At 43.0% G+C, this 19669-nt stretch overlaps 1 protein-coding gene across 1 annotated transcript in view; it reads right to left on the bottom strand.

Moving 5' to 3' along the window:
* LOC122546170 (disintegrin and metalloproteinase domain-containing protein 12-like) overlaps positions 1 to 19669 on the bottom strand; it is a 467862-nt gene that overhangs the window by 29858 nt on the left and 418335 nt on the right. Inside the window, exons 17-19 of the mRNA XM_087986005.1 lie at positions 18615 to 18692; positions 14117 to 14225; positions 8749 to 8819 (exon numbers count right to left, since the gene is read on the bottom strand). Coding sequence (XP_087842131.1) covers positions 8749 to 8819; positions 14117 to 14225; positions 18615 to 18692 — 258 coding nt within the window. The remainder of the gene's footprint in view (positions 1 to 8748; positions 8820 to 14116; positions 14226 to 18614; positions 18693 to 19669) is intronic.

Here is a 19669-nt window from a genome sequence, read left to right on the forward strand (position 1 = left end):
ACTCAGTAATAGTTATGAAATGGGATGATATGCTAAACAGATTACCACATGAAGTTTTATAGCGGAAGTGGGTACTGTAGATGCTAGAGATTAGAGTCAAGATTAGAGTGGTGCTGGAAAAGCACAGCAGGTCAGGCAGCATCTGAGGAGCAAGAAAATCAATGTTTCAGGCAAAAGCCCTTCATCAGGAATGAATCATTCATGCTATGCTTTTCCAGCATTACTCTAACATTGACATGGGGCTTTATGGTTGAGTTTATTGAAAAAAAGGGGCAGTAACACTAGGAGTGTACTACAGAGCCCCAAATAGTGAGAGGGACACAGAGGAACATATATGTAAACAATGTTTTTGCCTGGAGGAATATCAGAGCAATAATAGTAGGAGACTTTAACTGTGTATCAAACAATATAAGGTGCATTGAGGGTGAAAACGTCATGTACTTTATCCAGAATTTTACTTTAAACAAGACATGACCAGCCACAATTCTGGATTTAGTTTTGGGTAATGAAGGAGGTCAAGTAGGTAAAGTGATAGTAGTTACCATAGCGGGTTTTGAGAAGATTTGTAGGTCAGGTTGAGGTTCTGGATATAGGTTTGCTCGCTGAGCTAGAAGGTTCATTTCCAGACGTTTCACCACCCTATTAGGTAACATCTTCAGTGGGCCTCTGGCAAAGCACTGTACATGATTCCTGCTTTCTATTTATATGTTTCTTTGGGTTGGTGAAGTCATTTCCTGTTCTCTTTCTCAGGGGGTGGTAGATGGGGTCTAACTCAATGTGTTTGTTGATAGAGTTCTGGAGTGAAGTGAAGTGAAGTGGAGGTGGAATGGACAGAACTGCTAAAGGATAAACCAGTGAGAGGCACTAAAAACTGATATCCTTGAGGTACAAATCAGACATGACTCCTCCAAAAGTCAGACTGGTACTGCCACATCTAGACCCCCATAGTTGTCTAGAAAAATACGGGAGAAGACTAAATAGAAAAAGAAATCTTATGATAGACACAAAAACTCAACACTGCAGGTAGCGTAGAGGAATGTAGAAAGTGTGGGGATCAAGTAAGAAAAGAAATGGAATCAAAGGAAATTTGCAAGAGAAGGGGAATCCCAAAGGCATTTTACCGGCATATAAAGAGCAAAAGGATAGCTGAGGAAGAAGTGAAACCTATTGGAGATGAAGGGAAATTGTGTGAAGGTGCAGTGGATAGTGGAAAAATTTTAAATAATCTTTTTATTCCCAAAGGAAAGAGATGATATGGATATAGTATGCCAAAAGGAGCAGTGTGAAATATTGAACAAAATAATCATAATGTTGGGGAAGTGTTATAGGAGTTGGAATCCTTGAAAGTGGATAAGTCGCTAGGGCCAGATGACTTGTTCCTCGGGATGTCAGAATCATAAATCCCTAAATGTTGTTCAGCCCATTGGGTTCACACCAACCCTACGTAATGGATGTTATTGACATGGTTTTAGTAAGGCATTTGACAAGGTCCCACATGGTGGCCTGGTGAAAAAAATAAAAGCCCATTGGGGACAGAGTCATGTGTCGAATTGGATTCAGAGTTGGCGTCGTAATAGGAAACAAGGGTAATGGTGAATAGCTGCTTCCATGAATGGAAAAGATGTTTCAAATGGTGTTTTGCAGTGCTCAGATTCCTGTTGTTTGTTTAATACATTAACGATTTGGATTTTAACATGGGGGCACAACTGGATAGGGTAGAGGGGGAGGGAGAGTGGGAGATAGGTCAGATTAAGTGATCGGAATTTCAGAATGGCAGAACAGTGGAATTAACATATTGTCCCACTCTGGTAGTTAAACATACTATTGTTCTGCCATTCTCACATCCCAATCACTTAACCTGAACCCCTATCAGCAGCCTCTCCCTCAGAACTCCACCATTCTCCCTCCCCCCACTATTGCATAAATGCTGTCCCCTTCACAACAGATCTGATGAAGAGTCATCTAGACTGAAAATGTTAGCTTGCTCTCTCGCCACGGATGCTGCGTGAAGTGATTTCCAGCATTTTTTTGTTTTCCATATAGATTCCAGCATCTACAGTAATTTACTCCTGCGCAGTCAGAAAGGAATTTGTTCTGTGCGGTTTCTCTTGCAGACAGATGTTGCCACAGTGGAGAGGGAATGTCTGCTTCAGAAGCAGTGGGCAATCAGCTTTGAGTTCTGTTTTTTGTAAAATTTGATAAAAGAAGCATAAGTGGGTGGAGTCAGGATAACACCGACCAAAGGTTTTAGCTTTACTTTCAGTTGGAGTTTTGGAGTTGAAGGTGTCTCTCTCTCTCTCTCTCTCTGCAGCAGAAGTCTTGTGTTCTCCCTCTCCCTCTCCGCTCCTAAATTGTTTGTGTTCCTTTCTCCTGAGTTGCAGAGGAGATAGCACTGTCTGTTTTGTTGAATTTGCCTTTGCCAAGGGTGTGTTTATGGGATGCTGCTACATTGGAACAATTGATGATTATTAGTTAAATAGTATATTATTTTATCAAGTATTTCAATAGAGTTAACTTCATGCCTGTATTTTAGAACAAGTGTGTTTTGTTAAAGCCCAATCATGGACCAATCAAATCATTTAGAGTCATAGAGATGTACAGCATGGAAACAGACCCTTTGGTCCAACCTGTCCATGCCGACCAAATATCCCAATATCTGGAATATGACGCCTTACACTTGTCTTTAAATAAAATATGACAATTTCTCCTTTGATGGGGTTTGGTATTTTGATGGGGTTTGGTATGGTCCATAACACCCAGCCTCATGCCTGATGCTGTCCCCACCCTCACACCTGATGGTCATGAAGTCATAGAGTCATACAGCAGAATAAAGAGGCCCTTCTTCAGCCCACCATGTCTGACTAACAAATATCAAATTACACTAATCCCATTAACCTTCACTTGGTTTTGATTTGAATTGATTTATTATAGTTACATGTACCGAAGTACAGTGAAAAGCTTTGTTTTGTGAACAGTATGGGCAGACCTTAACAAACAGATTGCAGGGTGCTTAGACAGAACGAGGCATATGAGGTGATGGCTGCATAGGAGGTGCACAAAGTACGATTAACAGGCCCATAGTCTATGTTCATCCAGATGCTTCTTAAATGTTGCAATAGTACCTGCCTCCACCATCCCCTCAGGCAGCACGTTTAATACCTCTATCAGCCTCTTGGTGAAAATATTTTTCATTAGATCTTTTCTGAATCACTTCATCCTCACCTGAAACTTATACCTCTGGTTTTAGATATGTCTGCCATGGGAAAGAGATTCTCATGATTTAATCTGTCAATGCCCCTCATAGTTTTGTATAATTTAGTTCCAAGATGGTAATGAAATTGGACTCCAGCCAGAGCTTGTTCACTCCATCCATTTTGTTTCTCTTTTTTTTTCTCTTTCATGTTTGTTTTTCCTTCTTGACGATGCCATGAACTCCTGGTCTCAGCGTGGACTCAAACTCTTGGTGACTTGGTGTGGCCTCAGCATGGCCTTTCAGCCTCAATGATTCCAGAGAGGTCTCCCTGCCTCCAGCAGAGTCTGGAGTCACGGCCTGGTGTGGACTACAGGTTGACTGGGTCAGAAGGACTGTTCTTCTGAACTTTTTATTTTTTCACTTTTCTAATTTATTCCTATGATTTGTAATGCTGGACTTTCCAGTTCTTTATTTTCTAATTTTTTTCCCCCCAAGAATTCATACTTAAGAATCTCTACCCAGATACTGTTATACCGAAGGTGGCACCATAAGTGGCAACTTTTAAATTTTTCTCCGTACTCATTCTAATTCTAATTCTAATTCTAATTCAGTCAGATCCTCCCTCTGCCTCCTCTGCTCCAGGGAAAATAAAGCCAGCCAATCCAGTCTTTCCTCATTCCTGAGACGAGAACGAGGGTAGGTCCAATCAAGGACAGTAGTGGGAGACTGTGTATTGAGTCGGAAGAGGTAGGAGAGGTCTTGAATGAGTACTTTTCTTCAGTATTTACGAATGAGAGGAACCGTATTGTTGAAGAGGAGAGTGTGAAACGGACTGGTAACCTAGAGGAGATACATGTTAGGAAGGAAGATGTGTTGGACATTTTGAACAACTTGAGGATAGACAAGTCCCCCTGGCCAAACGGGATATATCCTAGGATTATGTGGGAAGCAAGAGAGGAAATTGCAGTACCGTTGGCAATGATCTTTTCATCTTCACTGTCAACGGGGGTGGTACCAGGGGACTGGAGATTGGCGAATGTTGTGCCCCTGTTCAAAAAAGGGAATAGGGATAACCCCAGGAATTACAGGCCAGTTAGTCTTACTTCGGTGGTAGGCAAAGTAATGGAAAGGGTACTGAGGGATAGGATTTATGAGTATCTGGAAAGTCACTGCTTGATTAGGGACAGCCAGCACGGATTTGTGAAGGGTAGGTCTTGCCTTACAAGTCTTATTGAATTCTTTGAGGAGGTGACCAAGCATGTGGATGAGGGTAGAGCAGGATGTAGTATACATGGATTTTAGTAAGGCATTTGATAAGGTTCCCCATGTAGGCTTATGCGGAAAGTCAGGAGGCATGGGATAGAGGGAAATTTGGCCAATTGGATAGAAAACTGGCTAACCGGTCGAAGTCAGAGAGTGGTGGTAGATGGTAAATATTCAGCCTGGAGCCCAGTTACAAGTGGAGTTCCGCAGGGATCAGTTCTGGGTCCTCTGCTGTTCGTACTTTTTATTAATGACTTGGATGAGGGAGTCGAAGGGTGGGTCAGTAAATTTGCAGATGATACGAAGATTGGTGGAGTTGTGGATAGTGAGGAGGGCTCTTGTCGGCTGCAAAGGGACTTAGATATGATGCAGAGCTGGGCTGAGGAGTGGCAGATGGAGTTCAACCCTGCCAAGTGTGAGGTTGTCCATTTTGGAAAGACAAATAAGAATGCGGAATACAGGGTTAACGGTAGGGTTCTTAGTGAGGTGGAGGAACAGAGGGATCTTGGGGTCTATGTTCATAGGTTTTTGAAAGTTGCCACTCAGGTGGATAGAGCTTGTAAGAAGGCCTATGGTGTATTAGCGTTCATTAGCAGAGGGATTGAATTCAAGAGTCGTGAAGTGATGTTGCAACTGTACAGGACTTTGGTTAGGCCACATTTGGAGTACTGTGTGCAGTTCTGGTCGCCTCACTTTAGGAAAGATGTGGAAGCTTTGGAGAGGGTGCAGAGAAGATTTACCAGGATTTTGCCTGGAATGGAGAATAGGTCGTACGAGGATAGTTGAGAGTGCTAGGCCTTTTCTCATTGGAACGGCGAAGAATGAGGGGTGACTTGATAGAGGTGTATAAGATGATCAGAGGAATAGATAGAGTAGACAGTCAGAAACTTTTTCCCCGGATACAACAGAGTGTTACAAGGGGACATAAATTTAAGGTGAAGGGTGGAAGGTATAGGGGAGATGTCAGGGGTGGGTTCTTTACCCAGAGAGTGGTGGGGGCATGGAATGCGCTGCCTGTGGCAGTGGTAGAGTCAGAATCTTTGGTGACCTTTAAGCGGCAATTGGATAGATACATGGATGGCTGCTTAAGCTAGGACAAATGTTCGACACAACATCGTGGGCCGAAGGGCCTGTTCTGTGCTGTATTGTTCTATGTTCCATCCCAGGCAATGTTCTGGTCAATCTCCTCTGCACCCTCTCCAGTGCAATCATGTCCTCCTGATAGTGTGGTGACCAGAACTGCTCAAGGTACTCCATTTGTGGTCTAGCTAATGCTTTTTAAAGTTGTAACAATACAGGTCATTCTGTTAACACTCATTTCATTAATGCGAACTCATTATAACATGTTTGACACTGTTTCTAAAACACAAACCTTTAAAATGCTATTACATTGCCAAAATTTGAAATGCTGTTTCTAACGCGTGAATTTTCTAGCACAAGAACGCTCCCGGCACGTTGTAGAAGAACTACCTGTACACTGCAAAGGTCTCAGTACGGATCCCTGTGGTACATTCCCATTGGTCACAGGCTTCCAATCACAAAAAACATAACCTTCCACCATCACCCTTTGCCTCCCATTTGGAAACCAATTTTGGATCCAATTTGCTAACTTGTCTTGGATCCCATGGGATGTTACCTTTTTTGTACAGCTTTCCACCCCACAAGAGGATGCGATGGCCTCATAGTATTATTGCTGGATTGTAAATCTCAGGGAACAAGGTTTGAATCCTGCTACGGCAAATCATGAGATGTGCATTCAAGAAAAATCTGGAAATAAGACTCTTATGGTTTATTAATGTCCTTGAGGGAAGGAATGTGCCATCCTTACCTGGTCTGGCCTACATGTGACTCAGACCACAATGATGGGGTTGACTCATTACTGCCCTCTCGGCCGTGAGGGATGGGCAATAAATGTTGATGAGCCAGCGATTCCCTCAGCAAGTGAATGCATTTTTGAAAATGTGGAATCTTGTCAGAGGCTTTACTCAAGTGCATATAACTACATAAATGGCAGTAGCCTCGTGAATATATTTAGTCACCTCTTCAGAAATCTCAAGTAAATTCGTCTGACAGGATCTCCCACCCATAAATCCGTGCTGACTATCCCTGATCAATCCCTGCCTTTCTATGTGTTAATTAACCCAGTTCCTCAGAAGTTTTTTTTCAGTAATTTTCCTCCCACTGACATTAGACTAACTGCTCTGTAATTCCTTGGCCTGTTCCTGCTGCCCTTCTTCAACAAAGGAACTGCATTAGCTATCGTCCAACCACGTGGTACTTCACCTGTGGCCAGTGAAGTATTAATCTCTCTGCCAGAACCCCAGCAATCTCCTCCCTTGGCTCTGATAGCAGCCTGGGGTACATCTCACCAGGCCCTGGGGATTAATGCACTCTTACACCAGCTAAAAAGCCTAATTTCTCCAAACTAATCTTGTCACACACTGGACTCTTACCAGTCCAAAACCCTCCAGCTATGAAGAGCCACAGAGGTATATAGCACAGAAACCAGCCCTTTGGTCCAACTCCTCCATGCCAACTAGGTTTCCTAAACTGAACTGGTCCCATCTGCCCTCCAACTTTCCTATCAATGTACCTGTCCAAATGTCTTTTAAATGTTGTAATTGTACCAGCTTCAGCCACTTTTTAAGATGAGATTAGATTACTTAGTGTGGAAACAGGCCCTTTGGCCCAACAAGTCCACACCAACTCTCTGAAGCGCAACCCACCCAGACCCATTCCCCTACATTTACCCCATTCACCTAATACTATGGGCAATTTAGCATGGCCAATTCACCTAACCTGCACATTTTTGGACTGTGGGAGAAAACCAGAGCACCCAGAAGAAATCCACGCAGACGCAGGGAGAATGTGCAAATGCCACACAGTCAGTCGCCTGAGGTGGGAATTGAATCCGGGTCTCTGGTGCTGTGAGGCAGCAGTGCTAACCACTGTGCCACCACGCCGCCCATTTCTGGCAGCTTGTTCTATACGTGCACTACCCTCTGTGAAAAAGCTGCCCCTCATGTCAGTTTTAAATCTTTCCCCCTCACCTTAAACCTATACCCTCTAGTTTGTGACTCTCCTACCCTGGGGAGAAAGATCCTTGATATCCCCCTCATGATTTCATTAACCTCTAATAAGATCACTCTTCAGCCTCTCCACATAACTAACTCTTCGGTTCCGGCAACATCCTTGTAAATTTTTCTGTACCCTTTCCAATTTAACAAAGTGGCCAAACCAATGTCTTGTATCGCTGCAACATGGCCTCCCAACTCCTATACTCAATGAAGACATGCTTGCTAAACATTGCCTTCACCACCCTGTCTACCTGTGACACCACTTTCACTGAACTATGATCCTGCATCCCTGGGTCTCTCTGTTCAACAACATTTCCCTGGGCCCTACCATTAACTGTGTAAGTCCTGCCCTGTTTTGATCAAGACCCCCTTGTAATCTTAGTGAACTGTCTTCACTGTCAATTACGCCACCAATTTTGGTGTCATCCACCAATGTTCGAACCATGCCTCCTATGTTCTCATCCAGTTTCTTTCTCCTTTACAAATACAGACACTAACTATTCATTTAAGACTCTGTCCACATCCCCTGGCTTCATACACATCCCTTGGTCTCTAACAGGCCCTGTTTTTTCCCTGGTAATCTTCTTGCTCTTAACATATTATCCTTATCCCTTTCCATAATGATTTTTGAAATGTGAAATAATTCTTCAGAGGCTGGCATCCTATTGCCCTTTATTTACAAACACATAGCCTTTGACAATAGCACTGTGTCAGTCACCCTTTTATGTCGGCCAGGGCTCCCTGATAGGGATAGTTAAGCTGGTCTGACCTCACTACAATGACTACAAACTTAGAGTTATGATCATGATCATCAAAATGTTTGCCCACTGACACTTCAACCATTGCCCAGCTTCGTTCCCTGGGACTGGGTTGAAGCACTGCTCCATTCTCCAGTCAGACTACCTATGTACTGGCACAAAAAGCTTTCCTGAATGAACTTTAAAAATTCCACCCACATCTAATCCTTTCTCACTGCTTTTCATCCTTGGTCCAGTCTCTAGCCTCACTCCTGGTCTGTTTCATAATCCCATTCCTGATTTGGACTGCTCCCAACCTATCATCCCTGCCACTTACATTCCTCACACAGCTTTGCAGTTACTTTTGTTATCAGCCTATTCCAGGCACATTTCTAACCTGATCACCCGTAACTCGGTGTCAGGTTCTACTGAAGATGAAAGAAAGTGCTGAGGCCTCATTTTGCTTGTTGATTCTTACCTTGGACAGCCACCATTTCTTTAACTTGCTAGAGATCTTGCACTTGCAATCTTGGCTTTCTTCATAAATATCTTCACAAGGAAATAGGCCAATACTGGGACTATTAAAGCTGGTACTATGATCGCAACACTCAAAACAGTTGGCTTAGGTATACTTCCTGGAAATGACAAATAATGGGTCAGGTTACAATTAACAGAACTGTAGTGTCAAGTTGGCTGAGCCTGAAAGAACATTGCTGTTAGAGTATGTCTGTGTCTTTTGTGGGAGGGTAGATAAAACTAGAGGAAATCATTTACTTATCATACACTCAATTCTATCCGTTGCATGTGTGTTGGTCCATGATAATTGTGGTCTCCGGTGAGGGTGAATACCTCATTGTCTTTGTGGAGATGAATCCTGACGTTTGAGGAACATAGAACATAGAACAGTACAGCACAGAACAGGCCCTTCAGCCCACGATGTTGTGCCGGCCACTGATCCTCATGTATGCACTCTCAAATTTCTGAGACCATATGCATGTCCAGGAGGCTCTTAAATGTCCCTAATGACCCTGCCTCCACAACTGCTGGCAACGCATTCCATGCTCTCTCAACTCTGTGTAAAGAACCTGCCTCTGACATCCCCACTATACTTTCCTCCAACCAGCTTAAAACTATGACCCCTCGTGTTAGTCATTTCTGCTCTGGGAAATAGTCTCTGGCTATCGACTCTATCGATGCCTCTCATTATCTTGTATACCTCAATTAGGTCCCCCCTCCTCCTCTTTCTCCAATAAACTCGTCAGCTGAGGTAGTATGGGCTGAGGTTAGAAACTGGAAAGGAGAGGTCACCCTGTTGGTAGTTGTCTATCAGCCTCTGAATAGTTCCAGAGATGTAGAGGAAAGGATAGCAATGATATCTCTGGATAGGAGTGAGAGTAACAGGGTACTTATTATGGGGAACTTTAACTTTCCAATATTGACTGTAAATACTATATTTCAAGTACTTTAGATGGGTTGGTTTTTGTCCAATGTATACAGGTGGGTTTCCTGACACAGTATATAGACAGACCAACAAGGGGCAAGGCCACAGTGGACTTGGTACTGGGTAACGAACCCGGCCAAGTTTTAGATTTTGGAGGGAGGTGAGCACTTTGATGATAGTGACCACAATTTGGTTATGTTTACTTTAGTGATGGAAAGGGATAGAGATATAAAGCAAGGCAAGAGTTATAGCTTGGGGAAAGGCAATTATGATGCATTAGGCAATATTTAGGATGTATAGGATGGGGAAGGAAATTGCAGGGGATGGGAACAATGGAAATGTGGAGCTTATTCAAGTAATAGCTACTGCATGCCCTTAATAAGTCTGTACTGTCAGGCAGGGAGGAAGCAGTCGAGCGAGGGAGCTGTGGTTTACTAAAGAGGTTGAAACTCTTGTCAATAGGAAGAAGACTGAGATGGGAAGGCTCACTTGAGAGTTACAGGTTAGCCAGAAAAGACCTAAAGAGAAAGCTAAGAGCCAGGGGGGGACATGAGAAGTCATTGGCAGGTAGGATCAAGGAAAACCCTAAAGCTTTCTGTAGGCTTTTAAGGAATAAGACTGACCAGAGAAAGATTAGGGCCAATCAAGTATGGTAGTGGAAAGTTGTGCATAGAGTCAGAGGAGATGGGGAAAGCTCTAAATGAATATTCTTTGTCAGTATTCACACTGGAGAAAGGGAATGTTGTTGAGGAGAATACTGAGATACAGACTACTAGACTGGACAGGGTTGAGGCTCACCAGGAGGAGGTGTTAGCAATTTTGGAAAGTGTGAAAATAGATAAGTCCCCTGGGATGGACGGGATTTATCCTCTGATTCCCTGGGAAGCCAGGAAGGAGATTGCAGAGGCTTTGACTTTGATCTGTTGTCATTGTCTACAGGAATAGTGCCAGAAGACTGGAGGATAGTAATGTTGTCCCCTTGTTCAAGAAGGGGAGTAGAGACAATCCTGGTAATTATAGACCAATGAACCTTACTTCGGTTGTGGGTAGAGTGTTGGAAAGGATTATAAGAGATAGGATTTATAATCATCTAGAAAGGAATAAGTTGATTAGGGATAGTCAACACTGGTTTGTGAAGGATAGGTCATGCCTCACAAATCTTATTGAGTTCTTTGAGAAGGTAACCAAACAAGTAGATGAGGGTAAAGCAGTTGGTGTTGTGTATGGATTTCAGTAAGGCATTTGATAGTGTTCCCCAGAGTAGGCTATTGCAGAAAATACTGAGGCATGGGATTGAGGGTGATTTAGTGGTTTGGATCAGAAATTGGCCAGCTGTAAGAAGACAGGGGGTGGTGGTTGGTGGGAAATGTTCATCCTGGAGCTCAGTTACTAGTGGTGTACCGCAAGGATCTGTTTTCGGGTCACTGCTGTTTGTCATGTTTATAAATGACCTGGATGAGGGTGTAGAAGGATGGGTTAGTAAATTTGCGAATGATATTAAGGTTGGTGGAGTTGTAGATAGTGCTGAAGGATTAGATTAGATTAGATTAGATTACTTTACAGTGTGGAAACAGGCCATTCGGCCCAACAAGTCCACACCGACCCACCGAAGCGTAACCCACCCATACCCCTACATTTACCCCTTACCTAACACTATGGGCAATTTAGCATGGCCAATTCACCTGACCTGCACATCTTTGGATTGTGGGAGGAAACCGGAGCACCCGGAGGAAACCCACGCAGACACGAGGAGAATGTGCAAACTCCACACAGTCAGTTGCCTGAGGCGGGAATTGAACCCGGGTCTCTGGCGCTGTGAGGCAACCGTGCTAACCACTGTGCCACCGTGCCGCCCTTCGGTTGCAGGTTACAGAGGGACATAGATAAGCTGCAGAGCTGGGCTGGGAGGAAGCAAATGGAGTTTAATGTGGAAAAGTGTGAGGTGATTTGGAAGAACCAACAGGAAGAAAGAGTGCTGGGCTAATGGTAAGATTCTTGGTTGTGTAGATGAACAGAGATCTCCATGTCCTGAAAGTTGCCACCCAGGATGATAAGGTTGGTCAGAAGGCAACGGTGTGTTAGCTTTTATTGGTAGAGGGATTGAGTTTTGGAGCCATGAGGTCATACTGCAGATGTACTGCAGCCACACTTGGAATATTGCGTACAGTTCTGGTCACCGCATTATTGGAAGAATGTGGAAGCTTCGGACAGGGTTCAGAGGAGATTTACTGGGTGTTGCCTGGTCTGGAGGGAAGGTCTTGCAAGGAAAGGCTGAGGGACTTGAGGTTGTTTTCATTAGAGAAAAAGGTTGAGAGGTGACTTATTGAGACATATAAGATAATCAGAGGGTTAGATAGGGTGGACAGGGAGAGCCTTTTTCCTTGGATCGTGATGGCTAGTACGAGGGATTGTAGCTTTAAATTGAGGGGGTGATAGATATAGTACAGATGTCAGAGTTAATCCTTTACTCTGAGTAATAGGGGCATGGAACACACTGCTTACAACAGTAGTAGACTCAAACTTTAAGAGCATTTAAATGGTCATTGGATGAATATATGGATGATAGTGGAATAGTGTTGGATAGATAGGCTTTAGATTGGTTTCCCAGGTTGGCGCAACATCGAGGGCCTGTACTTCACTATAATGTTCGATGTTCCATCTCCCTCTCTCTACCATTATTATCAGGCTGGGAGATCAACTCCTGTTCAATCAGGAGTATATAAGCAACAGCAGAAGCACATAAAAATATGATGTCAACCTGGTGAAGCAACCAAACAGGGCTGCTTGTGTACCAAACTGAGATAGACTGAGCTGAGCAATTCCATAACCAAAGGGTCAGATCTAAGTTCTACAGTCCTGTCACATCCAGAAATGCAAAGCAGGTGGTTCATCTCGCTCCCCAGCATCACAGATACCAACGTTTACTCCCTGAAGCACATTAGTAAACCAGATGGATTTTTCACAACAGATAATGTGGTCACCATTATATGAGCTTTTAATTGCAGATTGTTTAAAGTTGAATCTGCCATGATGGAACTTGTACCTGGACCTTCAGAACATTAGCTCAGACTCTGGATTGCTAGTACAGTGATATTATCACTGCACCAGTGCCTTTTGAAATGGCACCCAGCTCTGCTAAATCTCTGAACGTATTCTCCGCCTCTGACTAATTTTGCTGCTTGACTAACTTCCACAAATTGGATGAGCAGGCATTATGGGATAGATTGAATCCATTGCTTCTGCCCTCATAACCAATTCCTTCCAGCCACCTTCTGACTGCCTGAGACTGAATCAAACTTTGATGGTCTATTTGAGCCTGAATGGAATTTCTGGCCCAACATTCCTTTTATATTGAAGACTGTTGACTTTCACCTCTGTAAAGTGACCTGTCTCTGACCGTGCCTCACCCCATACACTGCTGAATCTCCATCCATGCCTTTGCTGATATTTAGCTACTCCAATGCTTTCCTGGCCCAACTCCCATTTTTGCCCTCTGAAAACAAGAATTTATCTAGATCTCTCCTCCCTGTATCATCACACCCATCCAATCCTATTCACTCATCAACCTTCTGATCATCGGTCTGTCAGGTTCTCAGGTTGACAACACTCATTTCATAACTTTTCTTCCTGTTTGCAAAATGATTTCTGGTCCCAGCCCTCCTTATCTCATTTCTTTCAGGTCAGTGGAAGCTGCAGAGTTTGGGAGCTGTTGACTTTTATTTGATTAGAACAGTAAATGGTGAACTTTGATGCCTGAAATAACTCCACAGAGTTATTTCAACTCAACTCAATTCCCATCTTGAATTCACCGTTCATTTCCACAGGCTACTTCCTGACACTGGTCCAGCTTCCTCCGAGCAGAACCTCTGAACTTTCTGTTTGTTTTTAAAAATATTTTATTAACCAGTACAAATTACAAACAAACAGTTAACGTGAACAGCCACATACAAGAAACAGCAATTTGCAGGGAAAGGGGGGGACAAATCCTGACACTTTGAGGACAAACCTCTAATCCCACTTTCATTAATCACATAACAGTAACAAATACATAAAAGACAGTCAAATCAAATAAGCAACATTGCGCAGAATACATCCAGAAATTAAAGTGCAGAACAGAACTGATATAACTGATTGTGAAAAATGACTGATTCAGAGATGCTGGTGTTGGACTGGGTGTACAAAGTTAAAAATCACACATCAGGTGGTTGTGAAGGAGCGGCCCTCCGAAAGCTAGTGTGCTTCCAATTAAACCTGTTTGACTATAACCTGGTGTTGTGTGAATTTTAACTTTGAAAAATGACTGGTATGGTTCAGCAACCTCTGCTTGCAGACACATACTGGTGAGGAACACAGAGACAAAACTCAAAGAAAAAGCCTCAGCACAATGAAAAACTGAAAAGGTTACCTGTATCTGTTCTGATCATGTGTCCACTGTCAAAGCTGCCAGTCTTGGTTTTACAAAATGGAGGCGCCCAGCCAACATCACAGTGACAGGTACCTTTGTTGTTGCAAACCTGAAACAATGAAAGATTTTAAAATCACTTGGAAAATGGTGTCCAGTGTAAAACTGAACATGAACTGGAGTCACATCTATAGTTGTCAGAGGACAGTCTGCAGAACTGTAGATACCTTCAAGCAAGCCACTGGCTAACTGAACATGAACTGGAGTCACATCTATAGTTGTCAGAGGACAGTCTGCAGAACTGTAGATACCTTCAAGCAAGCCACTGGCTAACATCCATTCACTATATTTATCCACTGTGGACATTGTGCACGGGAGTGATGTGGAGTAATCACAGAAGGCATGCTATCATAAACGGGGGTAATATGTGGCTATTTAATGCAAGTGGCAACTCTGCAGACAACCACTGAGACAAAAAAGGAAACACCTGGAAAAACTCAACAGGTCTGGCAGCATCTATGGAGAGAAATCAGTCAACATTCTGGGTCCATTGGCCCTTCTTGTCAGGTTGAGGCTATAATGTGGCACTTTTGGTAAAATTATTACAGTGAGTTGGTGCATAGAGAAAGTAAAAGGACACAACCAAGTAAGAAGTAAATGGAAATAAATCATCCAGACTAAGATATGGCAGACTCATAATGGGGGAGCTTGTGGATGGTTGTCTTAAGCACTGAAGCAGATATGACTAGCTATGTAGATAAGGGCAATGCTTTTGATGTAATCTCCTTGGAATTGAAGGATTTTGAGAAGTTCCCACAGGAGACTGATCGGGAAAGGAAGAGCTCATGGAATCAAAGGAAATTTGAAAATTTCATCTACAACAAGCTGAGTGGCAGAAACTGGAACTGATGGTTGAGGAATGTTTTTCTAATTGAAAGTCTGTGTATAGTTGGGTTCCACAGGGATCAGTGTTGGAGCCTTTGCTGTTTGTGTTCTATATAAATGATTTAGAGGAGAATTGATCAGTAAGTTCACAGATGTTACAAAAATTGGTGGGGTGGTCAAGAATGAGGAGGATAGTCTTAGATTACAGAAGGATAGAGATGGGGAATCAGTGGCAAGTGGAATTCAATTTGAATAAATGTGAGGTCACACCCTTGGACAGGACAAACCAGGCTAGGGAATGGATTCAAGATGTTGCCAACTCAGGATGACTCTCTCTATAGCAGATATAATTCTCATATTTCTTACATTTATTCAATTACTCTATTAACTGTCTGTCCTTGTATGTTATGATCTACTTGTACTGTACGCAAAACAAAATTTTTCTTATATATATGTGATGACAGTGAATCAAATCCGATCAAATTGAATGCATGATGAACAATAAGACCCTAGAAAGCAGAGAATCAGAGGGACCTTGGATTGCATGGACATTGGTTCCTTAAGGTGTCAGGATAAGTGGATAAAGTGATCAAGAAGGCAAATATTGCATTTACCATTATTAGTTTAGGCATGGAGTTTACATGCAGGAAGATGATATTGGAACTGTATAAAACTTCGGTTTGGCCACAGTCGAAATATATAGTTTGCAGTTCCAGAATCCACATTTATAGAAACAAAGTGGAAAAAAAACAAAATTTACAGCCCAGGAACAGACCAGTAGATCCAAATCCACTGTCTAAACTTATCACCAAATTCCTAAGCATCTGTATCCCTCTGCTCCCCACCTCCTCGTGCAAATGTCCAGACGCATTTTAAATGAATCTACTGTGCCTGCCTCTACTACCTCTGCTGGCAATGTGTTCCAGGCACCTACCACCCTCTATGTAAAATACTTGCCACGTATATCCCCCTTAAACATTTCACCTCTCACCTTGAAAACGGAATCTCTCATTATTGAATCCCTCACCCTGGGGGAAAAAGCAATTCTAACCTACTCGGCCTCTCTTTATAGCTAGCACCTTCCATACCAGGCAACATCCTCATAAACCTTCTCTGCACCCTCTCCAAAGCATCCACATCCTTTTGGTAATGTGGCGACCAGAACTGTACACAGTATTCTAAATGCGGCCGAACCAATGTCTTGTACAATTTTAACATGACCTCCCAGTTCTTATACTCCATACCCCACCCGATGAAGGCAAGCATACCATATGCCAACTCTTGACCACTCTAACCACCTGTGCAGCAACCTTCAGGGTACAATGGACCTGAACTCCCAGATCTCACTGCTCATCAACTTTTCCCAAGGCTCTTCCGTTCAATGTATAATTCGCTCTAGAATTAGACTTCCCAAAATGCATCACCTCTCATTTGCCTGGATTGAACTCCATCTGCCACTTCTCTGCCCAACTCTCCAGTCTATCTATATCCTCCTGTATTCTTTGACAGTCCCTTATGCTTTCTGCTACTCCACCAGTCTTCATGTCACCTGCAAACTTACTGATCAGACCAACAATACCCTCTTCCAGATCAATGTATATCACAAACAACAGTGGCCCCAGCACTGATCCCTGTGGAACACCCCTGGTCACCTTTCTCCATTTTGAGAAACTCCCTTCAACAATAACTGTTTCCTTTTGCTCAAGGAGGTATATGATAAAACTCGAGAGGTTACAGTGGAGATTTACCAGGATGTTGCCTGGTCTGGAGAACTTCAGTGATGAAGAGAGATTGGACAGACTGGGGTTGCTTTCCGCAGAGGAGAGGAAACCGAGAGGATGTGATGGAGATGTACAAAATGATGAGGGGGATTGATAGGTTGATAGGAAGAGATGTTTCTCCTTGATGCAGGGATCAATGTGCAGAATGTGTAGATTTAATGTAAGGGACAGAAGGTTCAGAGGAGATTTAAGGAGAATCTTCATCACCCAGAGGGTTGTGGGAATATGGAACTCACTGACAGCAGATTCTGCAATAAATATTCAGGTGGTGGCAGAGGTAATTTCACTGAACAATAATTCCGAAATCTTACCCAATGTTCTAGTGTTTATGGTCGCTAGTGAAATTTGATTTCAATATAATCTGGATGTAAAAACTAAATAATGGTGTCCGAGTCAAACATCATGTAAGGCGTCCTTTGGCCCATTATGTCCATGCTGTCCTGTCCACACTAGCCCCACGTTTCAACATTTGGCCCAAAGCCTTCAATGTTATGACATTTCTAGTGTTCAGCCAAATCCTTTTTTAAAGTTGAGGTTTCCCACCTCACCGCCCTTCCAGACCCCACCAACCTCTGGGTGAAATGTTTTTTTTCCTCAAATCCTTCTTAATCTCCTGTCTTTTATTTTAAAATGATGCCCCCCTTGTCATTGATCCTGTGACTAAGGGGAACAGCTGCTTCCTATCCAAACTGTTCATGTCCCTGATAATCTTAGACCTTTTATCAGGACCCTTCTCAAACTTCTCTGCTCCAAAGGAATCACCCCGAGCTTATCCAGCCTCCCTTCAATGCTGAAATGCTCCATCCCAGGCACCATCCTGGTGAATCTCCTCTGCATCCCCTCCAGTACAATCCCATCCTTCCTATAGTGTGGGGACAGTGTTCCACCTGGGGCCAAACCAAAGTCCTGTACAGTCGCAACATGCACTTTAAATCTGTGTCATGACTTATAAAGGCAACTGTCTTGTATGTCTTCTGAACTACCCAAGTAATCTGTCCAGTTACCTTCAGAATGATCAGATTTCAATCTGATATCCAAGACTGGTTGAGCAAACATTTCCTTCAGGTATATAATGGAAAAATTGCAAGTCTATTCTTCAGTTGCCACTCCATCCTCTCCTGAACAGCTATCTGAGACTTCACCTGTCAATTCACAAATTTGTTATGTTTTCCCCTGAGATATACTATTACCCTCATATAGACACCATCACTAGATCCATTCTGTAACTCTGCCGATCTCTACCCTTGCCCACCTTTGCTGCTACAAACTTCATCCAGACCATCCTGACCACGACACGCAATTCTGCCAATTCACTCCCATCTCATCCTGCACAATCTACCCTCTGGAAACTTGAGATAATCCAAAACACTGTTCCTGTTCTATCTCTAAAAACATTTTGTTTGTGTAGATTACCCTCTGCTTGTTGGCTCCAATTGAAGGAAATGTTGATATTAAATTTCAATCTTTGTCTTCACATCTATCCTTGGCCTCACCTCTCCTGTATCATTATGTTCTTTTCCAGCTCAAATTCTCTGAGACATCATTAAAACACTAATTCTGGTCTTGTATTATCTGTAATTTTCATTGGTTCACCAGTATTGGCATTTTTGCAATTGTCCGAGGCCTTGAGGTCTGGATTCACTGCCACTCAATCATTCTTTCTCTTTTTCCTTTCAGGCACTGTGGTCCAAATTGTATTGATAGCACTCTTGTGAAGTGCCTTAGGATATTTACTCCATTAAACGAATCATATCAATGCAGTTGATGCAGTTATCCCAATCAACCCCCAAAACATTAATCAGTCTAACAAGGAATAAGAGAAATTAACTTCATACCCCTTTTTTATTGCAGGCGTTGTCACATTCCTTTACTTTAAAGACAGCCACATCCTTACATTGTGCATTATGACACAGCTGTTAAATAGAAAATAAACAATGGTTGTCAACGCAGTGTCAATGTGATAAAGTTTCAAAAATGAGCCATCTGCATTGTCGAACACTAAAACCCAGTCAAGCTCATAACCATGAAAACGAGAAGCAAGAAATGGTCAAAGGGTTCCTCTGGGCTCTTGCATATCCCAAAACATCAGAGCTCTGCATCCAACTCAACTCCACTTTACTGCACCAACCCACTTTGTATCAGCTGATTTCTTTAGGTTTCAAAAATCTACTGAGCTCATCTTGAATATTGAAGGAAGGCAATGGCCGAGTGGCATTATCGCTAGACAATTCATTCAAAAATTCAGACAATATCCTGGGGACCTGGCAGATGGTAGAATTTGAATTCAGTTAAGAATCTACTGATGATCATGAAATGACTACCTATTATGGGAATAGGTAATCTGGTTCACTAATGTCCTTCAGGGAAGGGAATTGGCCATCCTTATCTGGTGTGACCTCCCTGTGACTCCAGACCCACAGCAAAATGATTGACTCTCAGTTGCCCTCTGAAATGGCCTAGAAAACCATTCAGTTGTACCAATTACTTCAAAGTCTCAACAAAGAAATGAAATTGGACAGATCACCTGGTATTGACCTAGGCACAGGAAAAGACAACAACAGAAACAGCCCTGTCAACTTTGCAGGGTCCTCCTCACTAACATTATGGGGCTAGTGCCAAAACTGGCAGAGCTGTCTCACAGACTAGTCAAGCAACAACCTGCCATAGTCATACTCATATCTTACAATATTCCAGATGTCATCAGCACCATCCCTGGATAAATCCTGTCCCACCGGCAGGACAGACCCAGCAGAGGTGGTGGCACAGTGGAATACATTTGGGAGGGAGTTGCTCTGGGAGTCCTCAACATTGGCTCCGGACCCCATGTGTGGAAAACTAAAGAACATCAGGAAGAAAGGAGGCAAACACCCCCCTCTACCCCCCCCCCCCC

The sequence above is a fragment of the Chiloscyllium plagiosum genome, unplaced genomic scaffold (assembly GCF_037043375.1).
Source record: "Chiloscyllium plagiosum isolate Xiang-an unplaced genomic scaffold, Cpla_swu_hap1 HiC_scaffold_1, whole genome shotgun sequence".
Taxonomy (NCBI): domain Eukaryota; kingdom Metazoa; phylum Chordata; class Chondrichthyes; order Orectolobiformes; family Hemiscylliidae; genus Chiloscyllium; species Chiloscyllium plagiosum.